Below are 14,072 nucleotides of genomic sequence, written 5' to 3' on the forward strand. Positions count from 1 at the left end.
CCATAGAGAAAAACTCAAGGGGAGAGTGGTGCAAAATGACATCCCAAGTGTTATCACCCAAACTGTACGCAGTATGCTTGAAAAGCAACACAACTTCACCAAACGCAAGATACAATCCCTAAGGATCAAATAAGAAATGAAAGGGGCCACCTCAGGCAGGAAATCAAACCAAAAGTGAAACAAAGGCAGACACATAGGGCATGGCAAGAAAGACATCTAGAGGTTCCTTATGGGGAACAGTGTTGACTGTGGAATTTATTAAAAAAACTGAAAATCTCACCTGTAGGACATAAAAAATAAAGAACACCTGGATTTCTGGGCAAGTGTTTTTCCTCCAATAGCAATTCCTTTTTAGCAGACAAAGCCATTTGGTTCAACAGTCAAGTGCTCAGAGCCCTACCATAATAGCATCAAAGGGAAGCAGACTTACCGTTTCACCAGCTAACTCCTTTGGAGGATGCCCCAAGTCTTGAAGCTGAAAGCAGACAGATGATTATGGGAGGGTATATTTGAATAAGGAAAAAAAACTAAATGTAATACACCTCTATGTGTGCAGATCCCACTAGTACACAACCTAGAGCAGGCATTCACTCAAGGCAACTGCTTAAGGGGCTAATAACCGTGACTTTAGGTACAGTCACAGAGCTTGAGGTAAAGGGAAACTGGAACGGGCATTTGTATTAAATGGATTCTCATTCTGAATTAAAGGCTGGTCAGATTAAAGACTGCTAAAGATAGGCACAGAAGAGCTACAATGTCCCATTTATCAGATAAAAATGCTATTAAAAAACAACAGTGACTCAATCAGGTTCATGGTTTACTCTTACATTACACCAGCCTTTTACTGTCATCTTCGGCCAAAACTATATGAATCACTTTGTTTTAATCTTCCATTATTCCGGCTTTTGAGGCCAAACCAGATGAATGGTACAAGGGCTAATCCAATTTACAGCAGAATGTTCCGCCTCTTGTCAAAGGGCCAAGAAATGCTGCTCTAGCTAGCTTTGCAACCTTATGCTTAGTCATTCATCTTTTCATTGCCTCCAGTACTTGCATATCCCCACCCCCTTTCAGAACCTTTACAAAGACTAGTGAGGATTACTTTTGAATATCTGTTCATATAATAATGTTTTCAGTTAACAATTATATATGCTAAATACTACATGTGATGCCCTCCCAGGTGGGAGAATTAAACAATCTCTCAACAAGAGCTGGAGTGGGCGCATCTGTATCCTAGTAGTTATGACAAATCCATTAAAGGTTTGGTGACAAACACTTAGTCCTAGAGCTTCCTTCGCTCATTTCTTTAGAAGGTTTTAACATAGTGAAGGTTAGGTCCATGCGGAGACGTGCTCCCAGGACATAAACAATGCCTCGATACAACAAGGGCTACTTGCTCCACTCACATCACGCAGAGAGCCACATTATTTACCTTTTGCATTAGATCCAGCACCAACTCAAACCGGGCCTTTTGGGCAACTTCGCTGTCACTGGGCTGCTCAGATTCAAACTGTTCGCAGATTTTACCCATGATGCTGTGCTGCTCCTGGTATTTATTGAATTGCTCCTCGGGCAGGGATTCTCGGTGGGTTTGAAGCCACTCTGGATACTAAGACATGAGAGATTATTAATGCAAAGTTGGAGCCTCAATTTTGAACACACTCAAATTTGTGAACATTATAACAATGCCTTGAACAAGGAGAAAACCATTTTGGAGGTTAGCTATTCCTCTAACAAAAGCTCCGCCATAAATACAAATCACTGATTCATTATCAAGAAGGTAGCAGGTCTTCCTGGTATGGGCTCCCAGGATCTGCAACAACAAAACATTCACAGAGATGTAGACAATCGTCATCAGTTTTGGATGGGTCATCAAAACCAGATAACATCCTCAGTAACAAGACACCATTCCATTTTGGGCTAGCCCATACTCTCATTCGTTTTATTGAAGTAGGACAAGCATCACCTTGACAAACACTGGCATCAACCGACCTCACGATATAGCGATGCACTAACTAAATGAAAAGTAAAATTGTCAAAATAATGGTGACCTGTAACTGCCAGACGGCACTAGAGCCACGCAACTACACCACAGAAGGATACAGTCATACATTTCGGAGTCAAAGTTAGACAAACCAACATCTCAGTTCTTTGCATAACTCAAAATGGCTTGGGTTTTTTGCCATGGACAAAGCTACAAATATAAAGGTGGGTGGTCATCTGTGTGCAGTATCTGCATATGTGGATGGGAGTCCATGGATTTATGGAGTGTGTGTGTATTTGTGGGGCTGAATGTGTGCCGTGTGCCTCAGTGGGTATATGTGGTCTATGCCTGTGGCAGTGTGAAGTGGTGTATTAGTATCTATACTACTATTATAAAGAGAGAACTGTGTCCTTTGAGCCAGGTAAACTCGAAAAGTACACCACCAATCCAAACACCCAGGACATCTTTGAAAACCTCATGGCAAGCAGAAGGACATAGGCTATTAAAAATAAAAAATATAAGTTTTCTAAAAAATGTAGAAATAAAAATAAAGTAGTCCCTTGCAAGTAGCGCCGGACGTGACGTCATTTGCACTCCCTGGCAACACTTCCTGAAATGGCGGCGAATTGTGCTGCCCGGGGTGTCCGAGGCTGTGCAGCTCTGCGGATCTTGCCCACGTGCGTGCTGACATCATTTGCGCTCCCTGGCAACACTTCCTGAAATGGCGGCGAATCGTGCTGCCCGGGGTGTCCGAGGCTGTGCATGTCTGCGGATCGTGCCCATTGACGGAAGATCACGACCTGCTGGGAGGACTGCCGCAGCCCTGCTTGCTGCTGGGCGAAGTGGCGGCCTGTGCGGGCGGGGCGCCTGGAGCGGGACCGGACAATCCCTTAGAGCGCGGACGGGGGTGAGTCCTGGAGTGACTGGCGCCGCTTCATGAGCGGGGAGCGGGAGGTAGCAAACGGTGAATTACAGGAGGAAAAGCGCCTGGAGCGGGACCGGCGGCTGAGGTAAGGCTCAGGCTCTCCGGGACACGGGCGGGAGGGGGCCGGGCGGGAGGGGGACGGGGGCGGGAGGTTGGCCCTGAACAACGGCGGCTGAGGTAAGGCTCAGGCTCCGGGACACGGACAATGTCGTGGCGGGCGGGGGACGGGGCGGGAGTGCACGCAAGCCTGAAATGCTGCCCCCAACCCCCTTCTGCCCCAGGCAACGCTGGGGCGGCCTGCTAGTATATAATATATATATTTTACCTACTGCCGGTCGCCAGTAGGTAGTTCTAGTTACAACCTTGTTTCCATAGGAAAAGCATTTAATGATTTGTTATAACTTTGACTTCGTTTAACAAATCTTTATGAAATTTTCCAAAAATGTGCTATATATATATATATATATATATATATATATATATATATACACACACACACACACACACAGGTGTGTGTGTGTCACTGTGGTGTGCGCGCAATAGTGTGTGTGTGGTAGCATATCTGCTGCCCATAACGGTGAAGTGCATCCAGGGTTCCTCCTGCACAATTCATCTCACATCAATAAATGGGTTTCTTGCAGCACCTTAATATCAGCCCCAATATTATGAAACTGTGAAAGCATGGTTTGTCTTCTGTTGGGTAAACTGAAGCTTAGATGTTAATTCAACTACCACTTTAACCCAAGAGTTGTTGTATGTACAGATCTTTCCTAGGTAACCCTTTATCACCCACTCCCTTGCAACAGTCTGCCTGGCTCGGTCCTTCTGTAGAGATTCACATAGCGCCAGGACACCCATGGGTAACAGTGCGCTCTATAAATGCCATAAATAAATAAATAAAAACAGTAAAATCAGACATGCCGGAGAGGCCGGTCTAATTACTCACTAACTTTTGAACAATTTTATTAGGCGGACATCTCATAATTTCATTTGTAACTGAAGAATGAAGAGGTCGGCAGAACTTTGCAATATCTTGGGATGAGGCAGGGTGAATTACTTGATTGCTGATTTAAGTAAATACATTACTAATACCAATACTTCAAACCACAGTTCCAAAACCCCTTATTCATTATTAAAATTCTCGAATCCGGTTTACACTCTTTCATATACCCCTCATTTAGATCTGCTAGTCTTTGTTGCTCCAATCCCAGGCAGGAGTAATGTTAAAGCCATGCATGAGAGAAGTGGAGGGGGGAGCGTGGCCAAGATGGTGACCGGAACGGACGTGGAGTAAGGGTGCTCCGTGTCACAAGCCCGCACAGCACCATCCTGATGGTTCCCGCCCTGCACCGTGGTCAACCACATATCACCAAGGACCCACCTGGACTGGCTCCACCTGTAGCAACGTTGGATTGAGCGATTTTCCAGAACCTCCTCGCTGCGCAAGGAGGAGGACAGGTCACAACTGCATGCAAGCTTGTTTCAGACAGGCAATTAACACACTGCTCATTATTGCAAAGAACCCCCACCAGATTTTAATTGGAACAAATGGAACGAACTGTATGACTAATTCAATCAATCAATCAGGATTTATAGAGCGTGGCTGCTTTACCCGTGAGGGTCTTGAGGCGCTGTGGGGTACTGCCGCGGGATTCCGCTGCCCTTTCCTATTGGTTGAACATCCAGGTCTTGAGGTTCTTCCTGGACTGTTGGAGCAACGGTGTTGCTCAGAGGTGTAGGGGGAGGGTGTTTCATGTCTTAGCTGCCTGGTCGGAGAAGGAGCGGCCTCCACTCTTCACCCGACGGATGTGCTGGGTAGCTGCTAGAGAGAGGGATCTGGAACGGAGTTCTCTGGTAGGTTGGTGGAAGTTCACTAATTTCTTGAGGTACGCGGGACCTTCATTGGCCTTGAAAGCGTAGGTGAGCAGCTTGAACTGGCATCTCTTCGGGTCTGGTAGCCAATAGACTTTCATGAGGTGAGGGGCGATGTGAGTCTCTCTGGGGAGATGGAGGATGAGTCTGGCTGCGGTGTTCCAGATGGTCTTGGGTTTCCTCAAGAGTTGCTTGGGGATTCCTATGTAGAAGAAGTTTCTGTAGTCGAGTCTGCTAGTGAAGAGGGCTTATGTGACAGTTTGCCTGGTGTTGGGTGGGAGCCAACTGAAGACCTTACTGAGCGTTCGTAGGTTGAGGAAGCAGTCAGGCAGAGGAGACCGTGCCAACCTGCTTCTTCATGTTATATAGTGTATGGTTGCAGAATAGTTACTGTCCCAACCAGGGAAAGGGAATTAGGATATCGGTTTTGAGTTTGCACACCGAAGAGCGACAGCATCATAACAATGACACAAAATGAGGGGGAGGCGGGATCACTGAGGACTATGGGATTTGGGTAGCGGGGAGAATGTGGGTTGGAACATAGACATAACATGACAGCATGCCTAACTGAACGAGAACCCACATACAATATCTCCTGGAATATCCAGGGAATGGCAACCCCTAGGTGTCACCATATGATCAATTCCTACCCGAGACATAGTTGGACACATATCTCCTTACAGGAAACACATGACCGCCATGGAACTTTTTAAACTACAACAGAGATGGAGAGGTCAGATAATTGGCACCTCCTGTTCAGCATACGCCCGAGGAGGGCCCTCATGTGGGTGGCTCCAAAGGTCCCTCTGACAAAAAATGATGGATCCAGACGGTGGTGGTGGTAGATGTGGCACCAATTGCCCTGTTGGTGCTTTTTGCACATAACAGTAATCAGCAACAGCTCTTAACACAACTGCCTCCCACGATGATACAGAACCTAAAGGCACCATGAATATGTTGAGGGGACGTCAATAATATACACAACATATCCCTAGACAAGTTGTTCCCCCTACCTTGCAGGAGCCGGCGGGGATTAGAATGCCTGTGCCTTCAGGATATGGCACACACAAAGACTACATGATATTTGGAAGTCCATGCACCCCGTCACCAGAAAATATAATTATTTCTCCCCCGTATTTCAATTCGATACTAGGACAGATTTACTCTTGGGTAATTCCCCCACTGCATCTCGGGTCCTATCTACCGAATACCTGGGCTGCACACTGTCCGACCACAACCCCCTTAAATTGAAGGTGCAATGGGCTTAACGCGAGCTGGAACCTGTACACGCCGGCACTACAAGACAGAGTATTACGCTACACCATAGGCCTCAAGCACGTGGGCGATGGATAAAAACCTCCTGTGGGGTAAGACAAGCTGCAGATTCTACTCCTTGACCTAGAGTGTGCCATACGGGGAGCGGAGGTATGGGTGGAGACAAAAGCAGGAAACAAAGAGGGGGTCCCTCCTTTCAGGAGGGAACACAGTGAGATAGAGGCCTGACTCGGGGAAACTAAATTGCACGGAGAAAACATATGGCGGGGATAGGGATGGGCCAGTATTTGTATGGCTCCTAAAGACTGCCATCCCTAGGAACCACATAAATGCAATTTTTTTTTTTTAACTAATACACCTCCTTCCATTGGCGACATCAATGTCCAGAAAACCTTACTGTCCATTCAGGAACTTGCTGAACAGTATGACCTTGAAGAGGGCAGTTTCTGTTGCATAATGCATGGACAGCCGTGTAAGGCACACTGCGAGGTTTGGAGCGACTAGAGCCCGACCCCGCCGCACCCTTGCAAACCCTGCCCAAGTATGGCAGCAACATGTGAGCGGTTGCATCACTATACAGAGAGTTAATAGAGACCTGTGTAACAAACTTCCCGACTAACACAAGGGCAAGTAGGCTAGCTCAATGGGTCTAGAGCCTAAAGATAGACAGTGGGCTACTGCACTCGAGCAATAGTAGAGTATCCACGAACCCCCACCTAAAATGCACCACATTTAGTTATCTGCATCAGACATGTCTCACCCTTGTGCATATTCCTCAAATGTTCCCGACAGTTAATAAATACAACCATGCCCTATCTTCAGAGAGAAGGGGACTTTGAGCCTGGTATGCAAGGTGGAACAAACAAAAATGCAAAACCAATAGTTATCGCCTTTGAAACATATTGGCTTTGCCAGTGTCCTCTGGCGATGCTCCACAGCATTGAACTTTTCGGCATGCTATGCAGCACTGAAGGAGGTCGTATCATTCCACTGCTTTTTGCATTTGTAAGGATGTATGCCTGCCAACCTATCAACGCAGGACTGTTTTGTTTTTTATTTTCCTTTCCAGGATGGTGGAAACCACTAGGATTGGTAAATTTAAATAAATTAAGATTAATTTAGCGTGAAAGCACAAGGAAGATCTCTGGGTTGGGGAGTTTTCAGAGAAGTGAATGGGGGTGAGCAGATGGGATACGGAGGGGAAAAATACTGTACCAAGGAGAAAGACGGGCATGGGGGAAGAGACAAAAATAGCATGAGGGAGAATCATGTGAAAATGACAGCAATACAGGGAGACGCACACAATGGCAAGAACAACATTGAGCATGAGGGGGTTGGGGGGAGAAGTACACACGAGAGACATACAATTCGCGGCTGTAGGTATTGGGATGAAGCACACAAGGAAGAGAAAGAGAGGTCTGGAAAAAGCATGCACCTTCATGGAGTGCCTAACAAAAAAGAAGAAAAAGTTCCCTAAAAGTGAGCAGAGGAATCACAAAAGCCAGCCAATCAAAAAGATGATTAAGAGACTTTGCTACAGGGAGAAACAAATATGAGAGGAACACACTGAGACAAGGAAAGCCCCTGAATATGAAGTAAACAAAGAAGTGTTAGAAAAAAACCATTCAGTGGTAAGCAGTGGGAAACCCCTGTTAAGTTCTTGGTAAACCCACAAATAGGTATTTTGCTCCAGACAACTTGCGCTGCCTGGTAGGGACATCCTAAACAGAAGTAAGGTTGAAACAACAAGCTAAGCTGCTGTCCTTTACTTTAACACCATTACAGCAAAAACAGGATCTTGTGCTATCCATTCCACAACACTGTATTGTCAAAAAAAGGGCACAATCTATCACATATGTACACTGGAGATAACAGCTATTAATAAAGGCGAATAATAAAATATTTAGAAACAAGTTCAAGCTGCTTATTTGGTGATAGGGGACCGTTGCAGGAAACTGGGCTTTTGTTGAGGTGGGGCGCCGCGGCATTAATAAATACCAGTAGCGCGCGCTGAAACTAAACAAGGAGTGAAAAACGCAAATCGGCCAGTCGCTTGCCACTAAATATTATAGTGACATCCGGGAATAAAAATGCAAATCCGCTACTTTATGGAAGGCGGAAACAGCCAGCACGGGAAGAGATGAGACTGCCCTGCATATACTGCACCACACAGCAGCGAGCCCAAGAGCCAGTGGAGTCAGAGGCCCTGAACGTCAGAGTGGTCGGCACCACGTCCTGGTGGGCATGGTGCCTTTGAGAGAGAGTCAGGTGCTCCGGGTTGGCACCGATCCCCGGGTGGAGCCCGGCAGCCCCACTCCTCCGCTATTACGACACATTTAAAGGGAGGTGAGCGTCCTGGTACCACCCTGCCCCCGTACAGCGCCCCATGTGACCCACGCTGGTGGCACCATACTCTGCCCCTACCCCCAAGTGTCTACACCGCCCCCGCAAGCACTGACTACAGAGCTTCATGGGAGGAGTAAGACAAAGGCAGTGGGCACACCAGGAGTAAGAAGCAGACTAGAGAGCTTCATGGAAGGAGTAAGACTTGGATTAACAATGTGTATGAGAAGAGCAAGGCATGGACTACAGAGGTACATGAGGAGTAAGACAAAGACTAGAGAAATGTATGAGAGGAGTAAGGGACTACAGAGATAGATGAGAGAAAGAAGATGCAGACTATAGAGGTGTAGGAGAGGAGTAAGACACATGCTGGAGATGCTAGAGAGATCCAAGAGTGGAGTAAGACAGACCAGAGAGCTGCATGAGGACAGTAAGAGGAGGTCTAGAGAAGTGCATGAGAGGAGTAAAACCCAGACCAGTGAGGTGCATGATAAGATAAAGGATAATGATATGCATGAGAGGAGTAAGCAAGACAAGACAGTGGCATGAAAGGTGTAAAATGCGAACTAGAGAGGAGCATGACAGGAGTACGACGCACATGAGATGTATGAGAGAAAAAGATATGGTTAGAGAGATGAGATGCATGAGAGGAGTAAGACAGACTAGAAAGGTAGAAGTGGAGTAAGACAGAACAAAGAGATGCACGAAAGGAGTAAGAATAAAGAGATGCATGAATCTGAGGAGTAAGACAGAATACAGATGCATGGGAGGAGTAAAACAGGATAAAGCGATGCATGAATGAGAGGATTAAGACAGAATAAAGAGATGCACGAGAGGACAAACAGAATAAAGAGCATGCATGAGGAGTAAGACAGAATAGAGATGCAGGAGAGGAGTAAGACAGAATAAAGAGAAGCATAGGAGGAGTAACATGCAATAAAGAGATGCATGAGGAGTAAGACAGAGTTGAGATGCATGGGAGGGGTAAGACAGAATAAAGAGAAGCATAGGAGGAGTAACATGCAATAAAGAGATGCATGAGGAGTAAGACAGAGTTGAGATGCATGGGAGGGGTAAGACAGAATAAAGATGCATGAGAGGAGTCAGACGGAATAAAGAGATGCATAAGAGGAGTAAGTCATAATAAAGAGATGCATGAGAGGAGTAAGTCATAATAAAGAGATGCATGAGAGGAGTAATAATAGTAATAATAATAATAATAATAATACTAAAAACATTTATTAAGCGCCTGAATACACTAGGAAAAGTGCGTCTCCGCGCTAGGATGCCTTGCCACAAGAACTTTTCACAAAGACCAATCAAAATGAGGAGAGGGCGGGACAGGAAAGGTTAGACACTAACTCCATACTAAACTTCCGGGAACAAGTAAGTCTTGAGTTTCAACCGGAATCTTGGTTCCGATGTATCCATCCGAAGTTCCATGGGGAGTTCGTTCCATTGTTTACTGGCAAGAAACCGAAAAGAGCGCCCACCCAGCCGTGCTTTATAGATGCGGGGTACCGAAAACTGCATGCTGCCCATAGACCTCAAAAGGCGTCTGGGACGATATACAGTTCACATCCGTTGGAGGTAAGCCGGGCCCTTGCCCTGTGAAATACGGTGGATAATGCACATGGCCTTAAACCGAACACGTTCCCGCATGAGGAGCAAGTGCAAGATCTGTAAAGCTTGTTTCCCAGACGACTTCCTCTGCAAATTTAAAACAAGCCTGGCCACCGCATTTTGTACACATTGGAGTTGGTTCCGGTTCTTAGTACTGAGGCCACAGAGAAGGGAATTCCCATAATCAAGATGGGAAGTAACCAGGGCATGTACTAATGTTTTCCTAGCTGTAATAGGTAGAAGGTCCAAGATTTTGAGTAGGACTTTCAGTATGCCGTAGCATTTCACCGCTATGTTGCCAATGTGTTGGGAGTATGAAAGATTGGTATCCAGGAGAACACCCAAGTTTTTCACCGTATCAGAAGGGGTGGGTGTAGGACCCAGGTCAGCAGGCCACCAGGCAGATGTCCAAATTGATGGAGAGGAATCGATCACAAGAAGTTCGGTCTTGCCTCCGTTAAGACGGAGGCAGTTGCTCTTCATCCAAGCTGCAAGTGCCGCAAGACAAGCAGAAAAATTATCGGCTGTTTCAACTGGGTTGTGTGATAGAGTGACCACCAGTTGAGTGTCGTCCGCGTATGATACGATCTCCACCCCATAAGATTCCACCATTCGAGCCAAGGGTTCCATATACAGATTAAATAACGTAGGGCTCAATATAGAGCCCTGCGGGACTCCTTGTTTTAGGGCTCGGGATGTGGACTTGAAGGGGGGACCATGTATTTGGAATTTTCGATTCGCCAAAAAAGAGATCATCCATTCATATGCTGGCCCGGCAACCCCCATCTCGCTCAAACGGGCAAGAAGTCTAGGGTGCGATACAGTATCAAATGCCGCACTCAGGTCCAGCAATTTCAGAGCAGCGGTCTGTCCATCTACTTTCTGGCGAAGCAATTCTGTGGAGAAAAGAAGGGCAGTTTCTATAGAGTGTTTTGCTCTAAAACCAGATTGGGAGGAGTGTAGAAGAGTGTAGAAGATGATTATTGTCTACAAATTTGACCAACTGGTTATTAACCAATTTCTCCACCACTTTGGCACAGAAAGGTAGGAGGGAAATGGGGCGGAGGTTATGCAATTTGGAGATACTCGGGTTCGCCTTCTTTTTAATAGGAACTACCTGGGCAAGTTTCCATTCCTCCGGCACCTGACTCTCTTGAAAGGATAGGGTAGCCAAATTGCCTATGTAATTCCACAGGAGGTGGACATGATTCCTGAGAATATTTGGAGGAGCAACGTCCGTGGGGGATCCCGAATGGATACCCATAATTAATTTGATCAATTCTTCTCGGAGGCACTATGAACTCCTTGAGACATGATTTCTTGGTGAGCCTTTGGGAGGTGTCGCAAGCCGAGGCTTCTTCAGCTGAGCCCTGCTGAAAAGACACACAATCTGTTCCACTTTGCTCACAAAATGGTCAGGAATGGATTCGCATATCTCAGTGGAAAAAAGATCCTTAGTCACTGTCCTTGTGAGTGCCGTTAGCTCCTTTTAGATTAAAAAGAGCTCTTTGGGGGAGTTTTCAGATCGTTCAATCCGCTCTTTAAAAAATATCCTTTTGGCCTTTTTTATCAGTGTATGGTATTCTTTCAAGTTATTCCTATATAGCTTTTTCTGGGCAGTATCATAATATTTCCGCCACAGGCGTTGTAGGCTTTTGCATCTAGCTTTAGCGGTACACAATTCCTCATTATACCAAGGGGCAGACCTAGTCCCACGTACTGGGGCTTTTACAGTCCATGGGGCCACCTTATCTAGAGCTTTCGATACCCATTCCTCATAATCCTTCCGCGCTCTTTAAGAGTTTTACTGAGCGGAGGAATTTCCTGCATTAACGCAGATTCAAATGCCTTCTGGCAGAATTTTTTCCAGTTCCTGCGTTTGGGTAGGATAGGTCTTTTGAGTATTTCCCCTTTGGGCATTCCGGTTATTATCGCTGCATTGGCTCCCGATCGCTCGGAGAATTCAGTTTAAGGTCCTTTGTCTTGCTTTTAAAATTATTAAGGGAGCACCTGCCTTGATTCTTGCTAACCTTCTGTCTTGTTACACCCCGGGCCGTGCCCTACGATCCTCTGATCTGCAACTAGCGGTTGTTCCCCGGATCAAGCGCTGAAGGACTGGGTTCCTTTGGACCCAGCGGTGCCAGGGCACAACACCTGAAACCTTCGTGGGTAACCTGCTCCGGCGTACAAGTCACAGAGACACGGGACACTTCCTTCGGCGTCAAAGAGTCAAGGTTTATTTACTGCAGGGAACACAGAAGTCACAGGAAGTACATCGAGTGTAGTTCGGGGAGACTGCTTCAAATTGTATTTGTGGATCGCTCCTTTTATACAGTTTTTACCCATAGGATAACATGATACACAATAGTTTACAACCTGGTTCCCACAAGTCGCTCTCAGAGGGGTCGCTTTGGTCACTTTGAAACACACAAGGTCCGGAACATAAGTGCGGAAACATTTGGCGGTTCCCAACTGTAAAAACCCATCTTCCCACCATTAGCAAATTCCAATCAGCAGTAAAGTAGATCGAAATAAGAACGAAGACAGGTGTAGAGGAAGACGGAGACAGTGGGGAGATCGGAAAGGGTGTAAAAGGGGAGTGTCGAGAAGCACGAGATACAGGCATCAAAGGGACGTGCCTAATGAGATGCACGGCTGAGACAATAAGCCCGTGCGGCAAGATGAGCCTCGAGCGGCGCCATCTGCCTTACAGTAGCATCCCCCTCGTCATAAAGGCACTTACAAAGAACATGTGTCTTCCGCCATATCTTGGGAGTCCCAGGGTCGCGAAGCGGACAGCGTCCGTTCGCTGGCTACTTGAGGGCAAGAGACAAAATGGATGCCGTATCTAAGATGGAACCCGTGGGTACAGATGACAAACCCACGTAACAAACGAACGGTTTAAGTTAGCACAGCGAAACTGCGCACACTTACTAAACTCGCCATTTGCGGTTCATAGATACTAGACTCGACCATATCCGTGCGAGTCGAAAACACCACTTACAATTGTCACGGAACCTCAGACGCTCCTTTTGCCCTCATGTAGGCAAGCACTAGTCGGAATCATATTCGATATTCATCAGACCATCAAGATGTCGTTGTAGCATAGCTCTGTCCGATCGAGTCCCCTTGGTAACAGATGGTTGTCTTATACACGTTGTAGCACAAAGGCCACATAAGGCAGGACCACACTGCACACAAAGGCAACACGTGAACAGGAACACTACCACAACCCCGATGATCATCAGAATCTTCCAACCCCAAGCCGACACCAGGCCCCAAAACCAACCAAGTAGCGTCCAATCCCCTACATCCACGTGTATGGATTCGGAGATCTTATGCAACTTCGAGATGGCTTGATAGACAGTAGGAGCATTATCTGGAATGAAAATGCAACAGCTCGAATGGATCACTTTACATACCCCACCGCGATCTGCCAAGACAACATCTAAAACCATACGGTTTTGTAATGTCATAAGTCTCTCCGCCTGAAGTTCTGTGGTGATATTACCAAGGGCACTGGCAGTAATATTAGCTGTCGATTCTACCACTCGAGTCAAATGTCTCAGGTTCCTACTATTAACCATAGGTCCCCAAAACGGGAGGAAACCCTTGAAAAAGTCTCCTGCCTCTTGACCGGCAGTATCCTCTTCGCTAATTACGCCTCGTACAACTCTAGTCTTATGATAATCGGCATCTACAGTAAACGTCGGAGGCAACAGATTTGCAACGAAACATGAGCCCATGAAGTCTGCGGGCAACCATGTGTATGCACGATCATGACAGATAAAGTATGTACCCTTGGCAGCCAGAAACACAGGGGACGGGGACATTGGCAGAACGTAACTTTCAGTGCAAGCACTTGCTCCAAGTGAGGCTTGCGAGCCACGACCCACAAGACAAAGATTACCAGTGTGGGGTACGACCCATATTGGAGACGAGCTTTTAAGCTGCTTTTCATTACTGAACATACTATATTCCCCTCTACTTAAGACCCTATAGGCTTGTACCTCTTCTCTAGGGATAAGAAAAGGATCATGGATCTCATCT

General features: G+C 46.5%; 1 protein-coding gene across 1 annotated transcript in view; it reads right to left on the reverse strand.

Moving 5' to 3' along the window:
• PEX19 (peroxisomal biogenesis factor 19) overlaps positions 1-14,072 on the reverse strand; it is a 99,077-nt gene that overhangs the window by 23,341 nt on the left and 61,664 nt on the right. The window contains exons 6-7 of the mRNA XM_086947620.1: positions 1,433-1,609; positions 431-475 (exon numbers count right to left, since the gene is read on the reverse strand). Coding sequence (XP_086803746.1) covers positions 431-475; positions 1,433-1,609 — 222 coding nt within the window. The remainder of the gene's footprint in view (positions 1-430; positions 476-1,432; positions 1,610-14,072) is intronic.

Source organism: Lissotriton vulgaris, chromosome 12 (genome assembly GCF_964263255.1).
Source record: "Lissotriton vulgaris chromosome 12, aLisVul1.2, whole genome shotgun sequence".
Lineage (NCBI taxonomy): Eukaryota > Metazoa > Chordata > Amphibia > Caudata > Salamandridae > Lissotriton > Lissotriton vulgaris.